The sequence below is a fragment of the Stegodyphus dumicola genome, chromosome 5 (assembly GCF_044657685.1).
Source record: "Stegodyphus dumicola isolate Sdum_Otavi_A_Nest chromosome 5, ASM4465768v1".
Classification (NCBI taxonomy): domain Eukaryota; kingdom Metazoa; phylum Arthropoda; class Arachnida; order Araneae; family Eresidae; genus Stegodyphus; species Stegodyphus dumicola.
Window position 1 is genome coordinate 107,276,301 of NC_140772.1, and position 20,498 is coordinate 107,296,798.

At 31.7% G+C, this 20,498-nt stretch overlaps 1 protein-coding gene across 1 annotated transcript in view; it reads left to right on the forward strand.

Annotated features, from left to right (window-relative positions):
• LOC118205094 (serine-arginine protein 55-like) overlaps positions 1–20,498 on the forward strand; it is a 73,522-nt gene that overhangs the window by 35,791 nt on the left and 17,233 nt on the right. The window contains exons 4-6 of the mRNA XM_085816962.1: positions 2,904–3,020; positions 3,108–3,177; positions 14,741–14,814. Of these exons, the coding sequence (XP_085673088.1) occupies positions 2,904–3,020; positions 3,108–3,177; positions 14,741–14,814 (261 nt within the window). The remainder of the gene's footprint in view (positions 1–2,903; positions 3,021–3,107; positions 3,178–14,740; positions 14,815–20,498) is intronic.

Consider the following 20,498-nt stretch of genomic DNA (forward strand, 5'->3'; position numbering starts at 1 on the left):
AAAAAAAGAAAACAATATTTATTTGTTTACTTTATGAAACATTTCTTTCAATGTAAGTTGTTTAAGTTGCTTCGTTTTTTATGTGATAATACATTCTCTTTAATTCTATAAACAGACATAATTTCTTGTTCAGTTACAAAGTTCCGCTGTTCAAGTCCTATAATTGCTGTGTCGAGAATACCGACTAATTTGTCAATCGAAATTTTTTCGTTTTCAATAACCTCTGTTACTTTCTTCGCTAACGGAAGCGAATTATAATGACGAGAAATTTGATTTAAATCATATCAAAGACGGAGTACATCGAGATGAAATACTACATTTAGTAAGGAATTAAAAGCCAAATAAAATAAAAACATCTGCCCTGAAGATAAGGATAGTGCTGACACATCAACTTCCAATTCATTGTGCGCCACCGCGTTAAAGATAAACAAAGTTTAGATAAATAAACGTTAAAGTTTAGATAAACAAAGGATATGCCTTTATCCATTTTTTTCAGCAATTCCACATTTTGTTTAATGGATTTCGAAATATATTTTCACTTTGTAGATCCTTTACTTATTAGTAAATATATATTAGAAATTCTATTTGACATAATCGAAAGTTCAAGCTTACTTTTATAAAATTGCTCTTAACAGTCTGCAAAAAATAATAAGCCCAATCCAATTAGAAGATTAAGGAAAAACGCAATCTGCAACATTAACTGAAATAGATAATTAGATAATTTTAGCTTAGCTGATACCGTCCGTTATACATTAAACGCGCATGCGTTAACAGATTATGCGTTGTCGCATGCGCAGAAAGTTTGTAGCTTTGAGGTCTGGATTATAGATCATTCCGGATTAAAGATTTTTGACTGTATAACATCATAAAATGTCACTAATCTTCTTTAAAATAATAGGGGAACTGGAAAGTAGTATCTCTTTCTTACATTAAATTCAAACAGATACATTTTTAACAAGTTTTTATTTTTAATCAATAATATAATCACCCTCGTTATCAACAACCTTTTGCCATTTAATGTGCAGATTATCTATCCCGGACCGATAAAAATCAGTTGGTTTTTGGTCTCGAGACTACATTTTGGACATCATCCAAATTTTCAAATTTTTGTCGCTAAGAAAATGTAAGGATCCAAATAAATGGAAATCCAATGCTGCGATATCGGCCGAGTATGGTATTACCTCCCACCCCAATTCATTAATTTTTTCCAGTGTTCGTCTTGCGTTGTCATGCTGCAAAATGACGTCTTTTCTGTTGACAATTGATATTTTTCGATTAAAGATTGGTTCACTCCATCCAATTGTTCACAATAAAGGTCTGTATTAACAGTTTGTCCAGGTTTCAGCAATTCGAAATGAATAATTCCGCGAATCATCAAACACCCAGAAGTGCGTTTTCGGGATTTAAACCCTTTGTAACCCCTATTAAAACTGCCTTTTGAGTTTTGGATTATCATATAGGACTTTTTTTTTTGTCTCCATTAATCAAAAGATCAATAAACGGTTCTGTATGGTGCCGTTGAAGCAATACGTTGCATGTGATGGATAGGTTAGCTGATTTCGGACAGATTATGGGGGACTCAAACGCCTGCTGTGCTTTTTTTCCATTCTGCTTTAAATGTTCTTGGATGGTCGACCAATGTTGGTTAAGAGTGTTTGACATGGATTTGCTTCCACTTCTGCCCTTAGCATGTTGTTGTCGACATGCGCAGAAACGACATTACTTTCCGGTCCCCTATTATTTAATGTAACTTGATAAATTTTATAAAGTTGAATTTATTCTTAAATTTGTTTTATAATTATGTTTATTAAATTATGTCTAATGATTATGCATCCTGCTTACAGATGTATTTTATTCTTATAATGGTATTACCAAAGTTCAGCCATAGATAATATCATAAATTTAATTTAGTTCTCTTTTGCTGACAGGTCCTTAATTTTTCCATCAATGATTTTTAAAAGGTCCTTCAAAGTACTGTAATTTCCATGTGCAGAAATGTGTACGAAGCCTGCTAGCCTCTGGTTTTTAAAGAGCTTGAAGGATATCTGCTGTGTGCGCTGTCAGAGAAGCAGTGAGATGGCAGATATGTTAGCTTAGGAATTCCATACATTTGCATCCACCTCTATAGAAAACTGAGAATAGTCAGGAGAATTGTAGAATTGTCAGGAGGTGTTTCCATCGTACATGGGTAGTTTTAGGAAAAGACAGGGCTAGAAATTGAAAAGTGTCTGAATTTATTTTCTGCTATTAATTATGGATTTCTTTTAAGTTGTCAACTTCCTTGGCGGTCGCAGCAAAAACTCTGTAATTGATTTGTTGCTTGTCAGTAGAAACGCTTTCTTTGATTTGTTGTTTAACAACAGAAACTCTTTCTCCAGTGGCAGTAATTTCTCTTTTCGTTTCCTCTTGACCTGCTTCAATCTCTTCTTTAAGAAATATTTGACCCACTTTTATGTTTTCTTTAAATGCAGCAGAAGCTGTCAACAGCTGTCTTAGTTGCTCCATCTTCATTTTTGTCTCCAGCATTCCATTCCATTTCTAGCACCAAAATTATTGCATGCCGATGAGTTTCTAATGAATTTGAATACACACAGAACTAGTGATAGCTTGATAAAATTAATTTTTACAGTACTTTGCACAAAAATACTCATAACGTTTCACTATCGCGGAGCACACTCAGTAGTTACACTTTAGACTACTAAAAATGTTAAGCACAGTGCCATACAAATTGCATTTAAAAGGCAAAACTTCTGCACATCTAATAAAAGATGAGCTAGGTTGTAATTTTACTGTTTAATTAGTTTCTAAGTATATCATTGTGCAAAAATGCATATTTATATATATCTAAAGGTTAAAATATATATTTAAAAATTGTAAATGCTGAGTTTCAATATGTATTTCAGAGTAACTATCGAACATGCCCGAGGGTCGCCACGAGGAAACGACATGTATAGAGATCGTAATAGAGGATATCAACGTCCAATGCAAAATAGGCGTCGCCAGGGAGGAGGTCGCGACAAGTAAATATTTCATTTTTGTAAAGGTGTTTCTACTGAACATGGGCTAATTGAGTTCTTTCTTTTGAATCTTTTATTTATTTATTGAAGGTACACTCCACCTACAAGAACTGAGTATCGACTTATTGTGGAAAATTTGAGCAGCAGGGTGAGCTGGCAGGTATGCACAATGTGATACTTATTTTCTATAATCTTCTGTTTTAATCCCCCCCCACACTTTTAATAAACTGTAATCTCACAAGGCCACACATCCTCTCTTTCCCCCCCTCCCAAGTTGCATAATTTTGCAAAAGATCTTTCTTAATAACGAATTTGAAATAGACTAAGTTTTGATTGTAATTAATCATAGGTTTCATTTTACACAGAAATTTAATTATTTAACTTTTTTACTTAAACACACAAACACATGAAACATTCTAATTTAGTTTCCATTTTCCTTATATGCTTAGCTTGGTACTTCTCCATTATAATGGTCTTAGTGAAAAATGGCAATTGTTACGTTTCTGCCTTGGCAAGATGCAACTGATTACCAGTATGCACATAGGTATACAGAGTAATTTAATGAATTGTGCAAATTCCAACCCCCTTCTTTTAATGATTATCAACATAATTTTTCTTATTAAATTTTACTTGATCTGTCATAATCTTTTGTTGTATGTTTGTAGGACTTTTTATGAAGATTGAACCAATGTTAAGTCCATTAATATTTGTATTTAATTTTGTATCACCTCAATAAATGGTATGTGATTAAGTTTACCCATACAGTGGCCTATAATATATATAAGGCATGTACATCAATTATTAGTGTTGTTTTCATCATATTCAAAAGTTATAAATAACAGCTTTTTTTTTTTTCTAAAAAAAGGTTTAAAATATATGTTAATCACGATGTGAAGTCAGTCAAAGAATATAAAACTTAGAATTTGGATATAATCAATTAGATCTTCTAAATTGGAATCGAATTTTGAGTAGTTGGATAAACAAATCACTCATTATAAAGTTTATTTATCCATGTAATTGTCTCGGAATATTCAGAACTTTCTGAACGTACGTCGGTTTAATCTCTGAAATTAATTTAATTTTTTTTTTCCCCTGTGAATTTTTCTTTCAAAATACTTCTGGTTTTTTGCTGTTGCAGAATTAGTAGGGGCAATTTTTCTTTTGGATTTTAGACCGTAAGAAAGTTTAGAAGGATTTGAAGACAAGATTTATAGATCTACAATTTGAGAAGATTCTAGACAAAATTAAAAATGTCTTCATGGTATTAACTCGTAATGGATGTATTTTGCAAAAAGTTTGTGATAAATATCTTACTTTTTGGACAATTTTTGGAAGGACAGTGAAAACATAATATTTCAATGTTTTACTTCTGATACTAGAAGTCTTTTCCTTAGCATAATTATTTTCCTTTATTTTTCCTTCCTTTCACTAGACCGAAGCAAGGAAAATATGAAAAATGCATTTGATCTTGTTACATGGACAGGTATCTATAGAAAGGAATTTTAATAAAGAAATACAATTTAAATGATTCATTTTATTATGTCTCGATACATGATACACAGGGTTGGTGTTAGGCATTTTCCCACTTGATGCAATCTCTGTGGGTCCTAAATTCTGTTCTCAGTGCCTAAATTCTAAAAGCTTTGCCATTTCTGGATTTTGTTGGTCTGTGTATAACTAAATTCTAAAAATTCTCCCATACCAGCTCTGTAACTGGCCCTGACCATATATCATTTCATATTTATTCTTAACCCCTTCGAGCCGGGTAACAAAAACACGTGCTTATCACTGAGGCCGGCAGTGTCTTACGTGAGCGTCTCTCCAGGGCCGGGGGCTTTTTTGCTACTAAGCCTAAATCCATGAAATTTCCGAAGTATCAACCCATTGTTTAATAATGCTCTATAGAGTATTTAAACGGCTTATGCTTTATAAATATTTATATATATATACTTTAATTACCTTATTTCTTGTTTAAATGCATATTTTACACATTTTAATTACTCACCATTTTATGAATTTTAACATTATACATCTGAAAACTAAATATATTACTTAAAATTCTCTTTCCGTATGAAAAATTTGAAAACAGGGATCTACACACAGTCCTACGTTACATTCCTTGCACTCGTAATAACTCATTTGCCGTTTTGGAGGATTTTTCCGGGAATGTGAACAAACGAAGCATCGTCGTCGCATTTTCTTATCAGTCTCTTCTGAACAAAGTTTTGGAAAATGTCTTTCAGTTAATCTTTCAGAATCAGTATCTGAAATATTTTGCATCATTTCTGCTATTTCATGCTCTGTTAAACATTTTCGACGCTTCGACATTGCAACGATAAAAACAAAGAATTCATGTCTAACAAGATCTAATTATTTTCTAAAAAGTGAACTGCAAACCGAAATACCCAATGCTTTAGAGCAAATAAAACTTCTCTACTTACAGTAAACAACTACCACGTGTGAATAAAGTGCGATTTAAAGAGACGTCATAAATCACGCCATTCGGAAACATTTATTTCCCCGTTTGTTTATATAATCAAAAATACATGTATGTGAGTCATGCTTCTCTCATTTCGAGTAGAAGGTCTAATTTACATGTATCTGAAACCATATGGACATACAGTGCCATTTTGTGGCAGAAATTATAGTTTGAAAAACGTTCCAAAGTACTGGTGCAAATACGTGACAGTCGGTAGAGAATGGAACAATTCTCTGGCACGCCTGTGTGTCGGCCGGTAGGTAAGTGCGTTCGTTGCTGGCACGTATACGTGACAGTTGGCGTGAAGGGGTTAAGTGTTCATATTATTTAAGAAATAAAATTAGCAGCTTCTTCTATACATTCTAAATGTATGTAGTTTTTAGAATAACAGAAATCTTTAAATAAATCCAAAAATTCTAAAATGAAGAGAAAACTTATTGAGAAAAGAAAGGGAAGATATATACAGTTATTATTATGTAAATTGACTAAATGTTCCTAATTTCAACCTTTACTACAACTTCTCCTTTTCGTTTTTTCACCAGAATGCAAATCAGTTAGATAATATTTAAACTGATGTTTTGACATTGTAAGACTGAGAGTGTTTCTGTCCTCTGTTTGCATGCTGCATTAGTTCTTGCCAGCTGTGATAATTTGTAGTTATTCGGCTTTTTGCGTTATTGCTGCCGGCATTTGAATCTGTTAAGACAATGAGTTACTGAACCAGCTTAGAGTAAAATTAAATTTTGTTGTCTTTGACTACTAGTCCATGTTTTTAATTTGAATTTGACTGTACCTGTTTAGTTACATCACCATGAGCTGTAGTTGATTTTGTTAGCATAAGAACATACTTTTTTGTTCTAAGTTCTATTTAAATAAAGAGGTTTATTTAAACATTTATCTGACTTCTTCTGATCTAGTTAGTTATTTTCAGACTTGGCGATAATTTGCTCCACATCCGTCAGGGGTATGAGACTATTTAACATTTACTAGATTGAGTAAAACCTCATAGGTCTAGTGTCAAGACATTAATAAGTTAAGAGATGAAGCAGAAACTGGTAGGAATATTGGTTTGCTTATTCAAACAAATTTCTCGTTAGAAAAGATCCTTAAAGAGAATTGATATAAATTAGCCAAAATATCTAGGAAGGTTTTAAATTAAAAAGACTCGTAAATATTTTGTTGTGTGTTTGTGTAGCTTTTAATGTATAATTATCCTAATGTCATTTAAGAATAAATGTCATAATTTATATGCATTTTGCTATGTTAAAAATGTTATCAAATATAATTTTTAATCGTGCTTTTTTATCAAATATATAAAAAAAATAACTAGAATTTAATGGTGGCCTTGTAAATCTATAATGACTAAGGGTACTTAATTTAATTATTGGTAACTAATTGTTCACCCTTAAAAGTTATCTCTGCATGTTAACTCTTTGAAATCCAGACCCTTCGCTAGCCTATATCCTCAAAATACCGGAACGCCCGAAATAGTTTTCAGGTTTCACAGCAATTTTCTCCCCTTCCTGTCCATTAACACAGAAAATAGGTGTGAAGATTTCCAGTGACATCATTTCTACTTTCTAACAAAGATTCCATTAGCCTTTGACCCCGTTCTTTATAAAACTATTCCGAAGGTTAGACCAACAAGCCTTTCCGGCTTTGTTATGATCACGACTGAGATTTTGTTTATTTCCGTTATTTTTATAAGAAGGAATAAATTGTTTTTAAATAAATATAATACTTAAATTTTTAAACTGCTCTTTTATTTCTGTTTAAAGCTTAAAAGCACACTGTAACACAAAAGAATCAACAATGAAATGTCACGATCAACCAAAAGATAAGAAACCTCTTAGGACAAGCTGTCTGCAGTAAACTGATACAATGCATTTGGGGAAACTGCACCTGCTACTGCATTCTTTAGGAGGAGGGAAGGAAACAAAATGACAATCTCGGCCATTTTTGAGCGTTTCTGGTTGTTTTAATGTAGGGCGTGTGGGGCGGATTGGATGTGAAGGAGTTAAAGCGAGTAATGTCTTTCATTAATCCATAGTGTGTTTATGAGATACAACACAAAAATTAATTAAAAACTTATTCCTTACAACTAGTGAAATGTAAAATAATACAAAACAGCTTACCATCTCTGGTGCTTTAGTGGCTTATTGGAACTTTAAAGTACATTAACAGGGTTACAACTCCAGGAACTTTACATGAAGCTACAACACTAACTGCGTCAGACTGACAGAGAGAGCATAACTAACTTTCAAAACTTGCTACCTTTGCCAATAACAGGTCTGTTTTTATCAGCAAGTAAGCTTTAAGTAAGCAGCAGCAGTAGCAACAGCCAGTCTATAATTTTGCTTCTCATTTTTTAACCTATGCCATTTAACATAAAATCTACCTGCTATTTACTAAACCTCTAGACTCAGAAAATATACAATGAAATGAGACAAAAGAAAAAAATCAACATGAATGCAACTGTTAGTAAAATGTGAATAAAATGCCACTTATCTTTAAAATATGTCCGACTATTATAAATGTAAAATATTTACTGCTAATTAATACATTTTACAAAGTTGATTTTGTTCAAAAATTTATTTTATGATTATGCTTAGTAATAGTGCATGGTACTTAGGATCTCTTTTATTCTTAGGATGGTAATACAAAAGTACAGTTCAGTCATAGATAATATCTTTAATTGAATTTATTCAGTTCTGATTTACTGATAGGTCCTTAATTTTTTTTTTTCTTTAATGGTTCTTAAAAGTACTTAATTTTCATGTTCAAAAATTTGTGCGAACCCTGGATATGTAGAATATTGATCCATATCTTATATGAGGAGAACAAAAGGAATGTTTATACAGAGGTAATAATAAGTTTCTGTTTCAGAACCAGTACTACTTCAACATATTCTGTACTTACATACAATCGCCTATAAATTATCAACATTCATTTACAATAATTTTGTACTACATATCTGTATTAATTTCTTCTGTTTTTATATTCACTTCATTCTCAGAGTAACTGTAAAATTCTTAATATTAATTAAAGCATTTGAAAAATAATCCAAACAAAATGATTAATCACATTACAATTTAATTATCTTCCCTGAAAAAATATTAAAGTTCTTAATTCAAAAATAGTTTTTTTTAATGTAATTTATAGTACCATATAAATTTTTAATCTTTCATTTTCTCTAAAACAAAGAAGAAACAGTATTCCATATTTAAAGTTCAAAATAACTAATTAATAATTTCATAGTTATGAAAAATGACTAAAAATAAACTAAAATGCACCAACAACAATAATAAATGTGAACCATGAGTGAAAACATCAGAATACTTGTGGTACGAGAGAAAACTGCACGAGAGAAAATTTGGTATAGTACCAGGGTGTCTGGGTTTAAGACCCTACCCCTAATCTCAAAGTAGTGCAATTTAAGAAACATACAGGAAAGTAACTAGAGATATCAAAAATAAGTAATTAGATTAATGTATATACATATTTACATAACTTGGTATTTTTTTATAATTTTTATAAAAGGTTTTTTTAAAGTTTGAATAAATAAGTTAATACAATAGGTCATGCAAAGATCTAAAAAAATTATAAAAATGCCATCTGGAAAGCTAAAAGGGCCATCAAGCTAGTGATAACCTGTCAGACAAAAATGACATACATACATACAAATAAATAATCTAAGTGTGAATCCGAGGGTGCACTATGGTAATTAATAGTGACAATACAGAATGCATATACCTATATACTTAAATACATAATTACAAATTGTACAAATTAAATAACAAAATTTATGTACAAACATTAATCTGGTAAATTTCCTAGTATGGTCATTGACCTTTTACTGAAGGATGGATCATTTACATTATAGTCATCGACCTTGATGACAGGGTTATTAATGCAGTTTTGGTCGTTGTAGAATTTGCGAGCAGTGTGACAGTAGAAAGACCTAAGCTGTTCATCATGTAATTTTAAGTGTCTCATTTACCACAGAGTGTTAGTAATCTGCTGCAGTACACAATTCTGGACAGTTTGAACTTTTTTCTGGCAGATTTGCATAAGTACGCCCAGATTGGACAGGCATAACGCAGTATGAGATGCAGCATGGACGTATAAATAAGTAACTTGTTGTCTATATCTTTTTCGAGCTATTAAGGGGAAGAGTGAACGTTTACCTGCTCGAAACTTCTTGATGATAGATATAACGTATGGGTACCGTGAAAGGATTTTACTGAGGATCACCCTAAGATAAAGTAATACTTGTGGTATTCTTTGGCCATATTTATTATTTCAAAACAATAAAATGAGATTGTAAAAAATTTTAACTAAAACACTCCGTACAAAATTTAAAACCCAATGCACCAGCATCAGCATTGGTTCACTAAAAAAAAAGTAATTGAGTACACTTTGACCAAAAGAAAATAATTATGGATAAGCATCTATAAGGCTGGATATTAAAACACAAAATCAGAAATGGCTGAAAAGCAGTTTTCGCCATTCTTCATATGCCGAGTTAATAGCTCTAACATTAATTACCTATGTTAATTTTCGATGCATAAATGAAAGTATAATAAACCATCTCGCGCATGGTTAGTTGAAAACACTTTTATAATAACAGATATATTTTAAATCATTTTGTAGTTGATTGGTAAATACAACGATTGAGCTTGAAGCACTAGTTAATTGCAAAGTACTTAAATCATAGATGATCATACAGTATTTATATTCTTTTCTTTTCATAGACACTGGGCGAACCACGAGCGAGCAGTTATGAGCACACAGATTAAAAACAGGCATGGCACAGACACAGTCCTCATTGACTCGATGTATGTGTGTGTATATATGTATGTATATATATAATAAATTATATACTGTAGACATCGAATGAGATACTTATATCAGGCATTGTGTTTCTTGCCAAGGCCGAAACATGCCAATTCCGGCTTTTTGCAGAGGTAATTATATCGGAGAAGTACCTTTAGCTTTTTAAGTTTAATTAATCCTCTGTAAAACATTTTTTTTAACAGTGTGCATAATAGTTGCAGCAATGTGATTGATTCCGAATTAATGTTGATCAGCACAGCTGTCTAAAAATTATCCATTTCTTTCATAAGTTACCATCCATCCAGCCCGAGAATCTGGTAAAGGGTTGCGATGTGCACTAAGAGGTGAAGCGGGCAGGTTGCACATAGTCCTGTTTATCTTCTACAATCATCCTTCCTAACGATGGGACCACTTGTTGTGGCAGTACTGATCAATGGACATGTTGGACCTTGGCAGTGTGGTGGATCTCGGCTGCAATACTCTGTGGTTGGATCCAAAGACAAGCTTAATGCAACCATTAAACAACCATAATGCAACCATTGGGTGGCATAATGGAACCTAAGACTCAAAGGGTCAGGTCCTCTCTCTCCCAGCACAACCTGGCGTGCAGCAGGTTCTGGGTTTCAACAACCCATCAATGGTTGGGCAAGTGCAGTGTGTGGTGGTCCCTACGAGCAATATACCTGTATCTATTGACGTCACTGTTTTTTCATTCAGGTAAAGTCATTGATTTTAGGTTTGTTTTAAAAAGTAATTAATGTTTTCACAATCATTAAATTTCAAACTGATTATTACAGAAAAAAAAAATTATTTTGAGAATATTTCTTTGAATAAATATTGAACTCCTGGAATTTGGATCATGTCTCTTTCTGGATTGAAACTCCAAAGGACTTCTTAAAGATCTCGTTTTACAATATCAATGAGCAATGGAGTTATGTTCATGATAATGGACATTCTACTGTTCTGCTTTTGGAGACAGTGTTCCAGCAAAGCATATCAGTGTATAGGAAAAACAGTAATCTTTAAATTTATTTATGAACAAAATTCTAGAAAAAAATGTAAGTATCTAGTTGTCTTCATTAAATTGAAAGTACTTTTAGAGGATTTTCAGGTGAGTTATGTTCAAGATACCACGTTACTCTTACATAGGATGGTCCGCTAAAAATAACCGGAATTACTTTTCAGTTAATGTACTCTACACTTTTATATTCCAAGTTTGCTTCAGAATGTTCTCTGCCTGCACTGAACTTTTTACAAAATTTGATCTAATGTTGGAAGCATGAAAACAGCTCTAGAACTCTCAATATGGAATTTTATTTAAGGCAAGCGGTAGAACCTCATCTGTGTACTGATTTGAATTTTGGAAGCTTTTTTATTATCTGTGGAAATAGAAAAAGAATTGCAGTGCAGAAGAACGTTTGGTGAGTAAAATGGAGTGTACACAAGTATCATGTTGTTCTTCCCTGAGCGTTGGACAGCAGTGGGAGACTATGTTAGTTAGTACCCCATCACTGGAGTAAATCCTTTTGAAACCTGGTGATTTTCAATCTTCATTTATAACCTACTACATTAACAGTGTTTTTTCTGCTTAAAACGATGTCTGTATAGTAGCAGTCTTCATTTGACATGTCACAGTTTTTGAATCTGAAAAACTACTTGTATATTTGTGATTTACTTGAGAATGTCATCTGTAACGATTTGCCAAAGTATAACAGTTTTCTTAGCTGCAGTTTTTTTCTTCAAATAATAATAATAATAGTAATAGTAGCACACTTTTTATTCTCTGTGATTGTGCATCAAAAATTGTAGGCTACTGTAAGCTGAAACACATCAAAATTAACATTGGGAACAAAGAACTTGGACTGATGCCATTTGGTAAATCTTTAGCAATATAATCTGTAATTTTGAAATACTTGTCATTCCGGTTATTTTAGAGTACCCCTATGTAACCCTGTTTTAAATTGTTATAGATTCATTGATTTGATCTAAATTATAATTCAAGTTTGTCTCTTAATTTCAGTCACATTTTGTAATCAGAAGAAAAATATTTTGAGGTTTTTCTGGGATGCAGGTTTTACCATTAGTATGCTTAAAAAGATGTGTATTTTGGCATTGCATATTTTTGTTAGGTGGCATTAATGTGAATTCTTTGCCAGATATTTGATGTGTGAAAAATATGGTAATAAGAATAGTTAGAATTTTTCATAAATAGAAAAAAACCCATGTTATGTGTGTATAACTCAAATTTCAGGATTTTTTGTAGAATAGAGATTTTGGTTATATTTAAATTTAAAAAATTGAGAATAATAAAAGGATGATTATTATATTGTGCAGTTTGAGCATGAGTTGATATGTTCTCTTAGAGTATGTAATAAAACAGGAAAGTCTGAAAAATCCTGGAAATCATGCAAAGGAAAAATCGAAACTTTTTCAAAAGAAGTGAAAATACATGGAGCTAAAAAAATGGAGAACATCTCAAAGAAAAAAAGAAAATCGTATGTTTAAATAGTAAACTACATATTGCCAACTCCCTTTTTTTCTGATGTCTTTCAGTCTCTCAGTAAATTGCCATATCTTCAGTTTTATCCTTCACTAATGAAAGTGTTTCCCTGCAGTTAATGAAATTTAGCGAATTAAGAAAATCGTATGTTTAAATAGTAAACTACATATTGCCAACTCCCTTTTTTTCTGCTGTCTTCCAGTCTCTCAGTAAATTGCCATATCTTCCAGTTTTATCCTTCACTAATGAAAGTGTTTCCCTGCAGTTAATGAAATTTAGCGAATTAAGAAAATCGTATGTTTAAATAGTAAACTACATATTGCCAACTCCCTTTTTTTCTGCTGTCTTCCAGTCTCTCAGTAAATTGCCATATCTTCCAGTTTTATCCTTCACTAATGAAAGTGTTTCCCTGCAGTTAATGAAATTTAGTGAATTAAGGAAACTTAAATTACACAGATTCCATTCTTTCACTGTAAGTGACTTTCAGTATAATTTTTCATATTAAATTTTACTTGACCTAAATTTCTTTTATTTTTTATCATATTTAAAAGTACTTAGATATATATATGAAAACTTGTCTTCCCTACACATATGTTTATTACTTTTATTTGTATAATATTTAAGAGTACATTGATAGTTAAAGGTTTTTCTTCCTTATTCAGGATAAAAGTAGAAGAAAATTAGAATATGAAATTAGATGAAGAATCTAAGACACCAAGAAAACCTTCCTCAACCTCTTGGTTTTTCAATTTTCAAAGTTGGCAGCTATGAGTGAATAAACAAATTTGCCTCTTAAAAAAATGTGAAGAATTACTCTTAATCTTTGTTTCATTGCAGAAAACTGTTTACCCACCTTCACATTAGATATGATTTTATCAACTTCTTCCTTATATCTAGCTGTTCTTCCTTGTTTTCATTAGAAATGTAAATGTTTGTCTCCCTCTGTCAAAGTATAATCGTTTTAAATGTAAATGATGTGGTTTTGTTACATAATAATAAAAATTATAAATCAAGCTTCCCCTCGTCCCAATCTAGAGTTCTTTTTATCTTCGTGGTTTTATTTTGGAACTCAAAAAGAATAATAACGTATGTTGTAATAAAAAAATTTTCTTGTTTGTTTTTATCAATCCAGAATAATTTTAAGCTCTTGAGTTTTTTCTTTTTTTGAGGGGTGAGGAAGTATCTAAAAACTGCATGTAATTATAAAAATATTAATAAATGAGCCCAGAGATTCAAACAAAAGGATATTGTATGTAATAATAAAAATTGCATTAATAAAACACTTTTTTTTTTCAATCCAGAATAATTCTAATTTGCAAAGTTTTACTTTGAAACTCTGATACACTACTATCAGAATGAATAAACAGTTTTTTCAAAACTTTGTATTTCTTTCAGAAGTGTTATCCATTTTTAAAATGGTTTGGATGGATTTTCTGTATATAATTTCTCTCATTTGCTTTGCAATAATTGTGTCATACTTTAATAGTATATATGAGAGATGTAGAGGCGATATTTTGTAGTAAGTGCGTAAAATTACTAGGGGTATTACTGATATTTTGATGCATACTCATAGAAGATCAGGCAAGGTTGGGAAAACAAAAGTTAAAATTTTCTAGCTCTTGTTAGTTTAATAAGAGAGTATTTTCTTGTAAAATATCTAGTAACTGCGAAAAGTTGTTTTGAGGTAAACTATCTAATTTGTTTTAATAAAACAAACTTAATAAATAAATAAATTATAGTGAATGCTAATGGTGAAATCTCCAGCCTAGTAGGTCATATGAAAATTTATTTTTCTGTATGGATATTTATAAAAATAAAATTGTTATAGTAGCATATTAGCAGTTGATGTAAATATTATGCACTTTTTTATAAGAGCGTAATATACTTTTTTTTGCATTGATAATTTAGGATCTGAAAGATTACATGCGACAAGCTGGTGAGGTGACTTATGCTGACGCCCATAAACTGAGACGCAATGAAGGGTAAGTCTGCCTCCCCCCAAAAAATACTGTGTTTTATTTTAAAAACATGAATAATTTATTTCATGTGTGTATAAGTTATAAAACATATTAACAAAAAAAAAAAAAAAAATCTATAGTCAAAATGTTTGATTTCATTATTTTACCAGGATTATAGTAAATGACTGGTGAACTGAAGCAGATTAATTGTACCATTCACTAAAAAAAAATTAATTCATCTGTGTAAAACAAAGCCATGTTTGGAAAACATAGAAGATAAGAAAATCTGTAGAATAACAGTAATAATAGTAGTAAATGATATCTGCCTTCTGAAACTGCCAGAAATCACTAGAGTTTGAATTCAATGAATTTGTTAAAGTTCTCTTGAAAATGTTGTACTTTTAATGTTTTTTACAATTTAATTTCTTCTTTTCTAATACTGTTTATTTGTTTGTTACTTAAAGTTTGTTCTTTTTGTTTTAAATGGTGATTTAGGGAAGGAACATATTATGCAGAATGCCTTGTTTGAAAATACAGGCAAACTGCTTAATAGCATTTTTTCTGTTAATTATCATATGGATTATTACTCTTTCTTTTTTTATTGACTTCAGATTAACTGTGATATTAACTGTGAACACTTTTAATTAAAATTTGCTTACCCTATTAAATTGGGAGATTATTTTAGTTAAAATTTGAATTTAAGCTAACAAAAATACTGTGTTTGTTCCTCTGTGTTTTGCATATGAAAGTTTTTTTTTATTAATTTTTAATAATTTATGTATTCAGAAGTGAAAATTTTTGTTTTGCCATGCTACTGAACCTGATTTTTTTTTTTTTTTTTTTTTTTGGATAAACTGCTTAAAAGCAGTTATTATTATAAAAAATTTAAAGAGGAAGAAGGGCCGGTTTTGTGTATATATTTCAGAGCTGCCAAACCTCAAGGTAAAATCGGGAGAGATGCTCAATCTTTCTGTGCATCTGCCATTTTAAAATTTAAAATTTTGATCATCTGTTTTAAATGCAAATCGAGAAGAAATGTTATGAGGTATATTCTCCCTCCTTTCTACATACTGTGTGTAATTGGAAGCAGACTAGATGCATATTTCAAAGGTTCAGAATAAGAGTCGTCACGTTTTTCAAGTATTCTGCTTAAAATTAACCTAATGACTGTACAGTGTTAACTAATTACTAAGTGCCCAAGAAAAATGCTATGAACAGGGTTCGTACGATCCTTAAATTTTTTTGGAATTGATTTTTGGTCCTTGAAAGTTCTTAATTTTAGCCAAAATCGGCAGAAGGTCCTTAATTTTAATCATGTGGAATTTCTGTCTGTTTTTATGACTGCAATTTTGAGTGTGAATTAGCAGTTTGAAGGTGTATATTTTTGGCGATTCACTGATAAATATGGTTTTTTGAATGGGCTATGATTTGTTCCTATTTTTAATATAAATGGTGGTATACGTGAGTTTCTTAGCAAGAAGTGAAACAAGTATTTCGAAATTATTTCACTTTTTCTAATGAAGAGCTCTTAAACAACTTTTTGCTTTTGGGGATGTGAATTCTTTTGTTGAGCAGCTTTAAATTTGGTTACTTATCAACATTTTGGCGATTTTTAAGATCAGTTTCTATTGAAAATTTTAAATTCTAAGATCTGGGAATTTTTCGACGACTTTTTTTAAAACATTCTAACATGGATAAATATCATTAAAATAATGGTAATATATTGAAATTATGAGGGCTGTTCAGAAAGTATCGAGACTGAACTTACTCTATTCCAGAAAACCCCTAGTAGTGGAACTGTGCACATCATGCACGCACGTTTCACCTCGTTTCACAAAAACTGGCAGGTCTGTACAGTGCGCCGTTCAGTCACGCTGACTTCTTTCATGTGGAGTGTTTGCGTACGTTCTTCGAAAACAGAAAATGTCTGAAAACATGAAGCAGTGAATCTGTATCAATTTTTGCTTTAAGCTTGGTAAAATGGGCACTGAAACCTACGAGATGATGAAAACAGCATTTGGAGATGAGGCGCTGAGTCATGCTCGGGTTTTCGAGTGGTTCTGGAGATTCAAGGAAGGTCGGAAATCAGTGGACAGTGATCCCCGTTCTGGATGCCCGTCCACCTTTCGCAGTGAGGACAAGATTGCACAAGTGCAGGTTGTGGTAAGCTCTGATCGTCGTTTAACAGTCCGAGAAATTGCACAGGAGTGTGGCGTTTCCATAGGACCATGTGGTGAAATTTTGAGAAAGGACTTAAACGTGCCGAGTGTCTGCAAAGCTTGTGCCGTGTCTCCTCACTGAGGATCAGCAATTCCAACGACTGGCAATCTCATCTGATTTGTTTCAAAGTGCAAGCGACGATCCGGAGTTCATGAAGCTCATCATCACCGGGGATGAGTCGTGGATTTACGGATACGATCCCGAAACAAAGCAGCAGTCATCACGATGAAAAAGCCCCGGCTCTCTTCGGCCAAAGAAAGCACAGCAGGTGCGAAGCCAGATCAAAGTCATGTTGCTTGTGTTTTTCACTGCAGATGGAATTGTTCATCATGAGTATGCTCCGCAGGGCCAGACAATGAACAAGGAATTATACTTGGACGTCCCAAGGAGATTAAGAGAGGCTGTAGAAAACGACCTGCGTTATGGGCGTCGTCTCGCTGGATGCTTCATCATGACAGATCCCCAGCACACACCAGCAATCTTGTGCAGCAGTTTTTGGCAAAACACGGAACAATCCAAGTAGCACATCCTCCCTACTCGCTGGACAAGCCACCTCCAGATTTCTTCCTCTTTCACAAAATCAAGAACACCTTAAAAGGACAGCCATTTCAGGAATTGAGACTATAAAACAGAATTCGACGCAGCAGCTTCAGGCCATACCAAAGTCGGAGTTCCAGAAATGTTTCGAGGACTGGAAACATTGTTGGGCCAAGTGTGTTACTGCCAGTGGAGCATATTTCGAAGGAGATTGACTCAAAACCTGTTTTGCATAATAAATTCAGTCTCGATACTTTCTGAACAGCCCTTGTAATTTAAAAAAAATTAATTAATTAACAGCTTTTTTAAAATTTTTTTATGATAAAAGTTTTCTCATGTAATTGTCTCAGAATCTCAGAATTCTCAGAATATGCATCACCACTCTCTATAAAATTAATTTCACACTTTTTCCATCTGATATTCAAAATATTTCTGGCTGTTTGCTGTTACAAAATTGGTAGGGGTAATTTTTCTTCGGGACATTAGACATTTCAACTTGAAGAAGGATGCAACTTGGAAAGTTAAGAAGGATTTGAAGGAAAGATTTATAGACCCACGATTCCAGAAGATTTTAGAAAAATGTGACAAAATGAAAAATGTCTCTATGGTATTAACATGTAATGGATGTATTTTGCAGAAAGTTTGCAATGAATTTCTTACTTTTTGGAGAACATGTGAAAGAACATCGAAAACATAATATTTGAATGTTTTACTTCTGATACTAGAATCTTTTTTTTTTTTTTAACATGCTTATCTTCCCTTTATTTCTTCTACTTTTCACTAGACACAAGTATGGAAAATATTAAAAATGCTTCTAATCTTATCACATGGACAGGCATTAATTGAAAGGAATTTTTTGATTAATAAATTGAAAAATGGCAATTTTAAAAGATTCATCTAATATGTCTTAATGCATCATACACAGGTCTGACACTAGGCATTTCCCCACCTGGTGCAATCACGTAGAATATTAAACTTATCTCTGTAGATCCTAAATTTTGCCGACTAGTGCCTTTCTAAATTCTGTGTCCCAGTGACTGCTCTAAATTCTAAAAGTTTTACCATTTCTGCATTTTCTTGCTCGGTGTGTCACTAAATTCTAAAAATTCTGCCACACCACTTATGAACTTAATTTTGCATAAAAATAAAGTAAAATTAAATAAGATTTATAGTATGTGATGCTTTGAAATAAAAAAGGTAAAATTAAACAAGATCTGATATTTTTTATTATTATTATTTTTTTGATTTAATGAACATTTAATAAAAAAAGCAGTGATTTTCAAAACTATAATAACATTTCTAAACGATCATATCATTAAATTATTAACATTAAAGTGGATTATTTAGTTTAGTAATTTTTAAAATCCGGAGCATATAAAATTTTCTGAGTATAATGAAGGGGAAAAAAAAAAAAGATAAAATAAAATCTAGAAGCACTCAGATTTTATACTATGCCCAAATTGGGTGGTAACCAGCCATTATCATATATATTTCATATTTCTTCTGAATGCTCATATTACTAAAGAAATAAAATTAGCAGCTTTTTTTTTTATACATTCTAAATGCATTTAGTTTTTTTTTTTTTTTAGAATAGCAAAAATCTAATTAAATTAAAAAATTCTAAAATGAAAAGGAAGCGTGTTGAAGAAAGAAACCGAATACATACAGATAGAGAAAATTAGTCTTCAAATATATATATATATATATAATATAAATAATGAATTAATATTGTTTAGGAAATAAATTATTATAGATATATATATACAGGTATTATTATGTAAATTACCCAGTTGTTTGTAATTTCAGCCTTTACTATAATTTCTCAATTCTATTTCTTTCCCAGAATGCAAATCACTTAGACAGTTTTTAAACTGAGGAGGTTTTTGGTGTGTAAGACAGAATATGTTTTTAATCTCAGCTTGCTCGCTGCATTAGTTCCTACCAGCTCTGATAATTTGTAAATTTTTGTCTTTGCATTATCGCTGCTGACTTTTGAATCTGTTATGATGATAGAGTTACTGAGCCAGCTTAAATTAAAATTAAATTCTATAGTCTTTGACCACTAGTCCACATTTTTTTTTTTTTTTTTTGTTTTGTTTGAATTTGATTGTTCTTGTGTAATTACATCACCACAAACTGCAGTTGAATTGGTTAGTATAAGAACATGCATTTAAGTCCTTTTTAAATAAGAGCCTTATTTAAACCTGTTACATCTGTCGGGAGTTTTTGGACTATTTAACTTTTACCAGATCAAGTAAACCCTCATAGGTACATTGTGTAGAGGTTGACAAGTTAGGAGATAAAGCACGTGGGAACTAGTGAGAACATTGGTTTGCATTTTAAGAGAAATTTCTATTTCTTAGTAAAATGCTTAAAGAGAAGGAAATTGATATAAATTAGACAAAATGTCTGGCCAAGCTTCAAATTATAAAGATGCATAAATATTTTGTGTGTTTTTAATGTGTAAATATCCTAGTATCGTTTAAGAATCAATGACATAAATTGCATGTATTTTAAAGTGTGAAATTTTATTAGATTGTGATTTTAATAGGGACTCTTAACAATATTGTTAAAAAATAAGTAAAATTTAATAGAGGTCATGTAAATCCATAATGACTAAGTTTATCTAACTACCTAATTTAATTTATAACTAATTGCTTACCCTTAAAAATTATCTCTACATATTAAAGTGAGTTAATGCCTTTCATTATTCCTTAGCGTGGTACAAGGTAAAACACAAAAATGTAAAATTCATGTAAAACTTATTCTTCGTATCTAGTGAGATCGGGAGACGTAAAATAATACAAAGCAACTTGGTATCATCTCTGGTGCTCTGGTGGCTTATTAAAACTTTAAGGTATACAGTAAAATTCCAGAATTCTGCAAAGCTTGGGACCAGCAGTTGTGCGGATTTTAGGATTTTGCAGATTTCAGGAAAGATAAAGCATAAT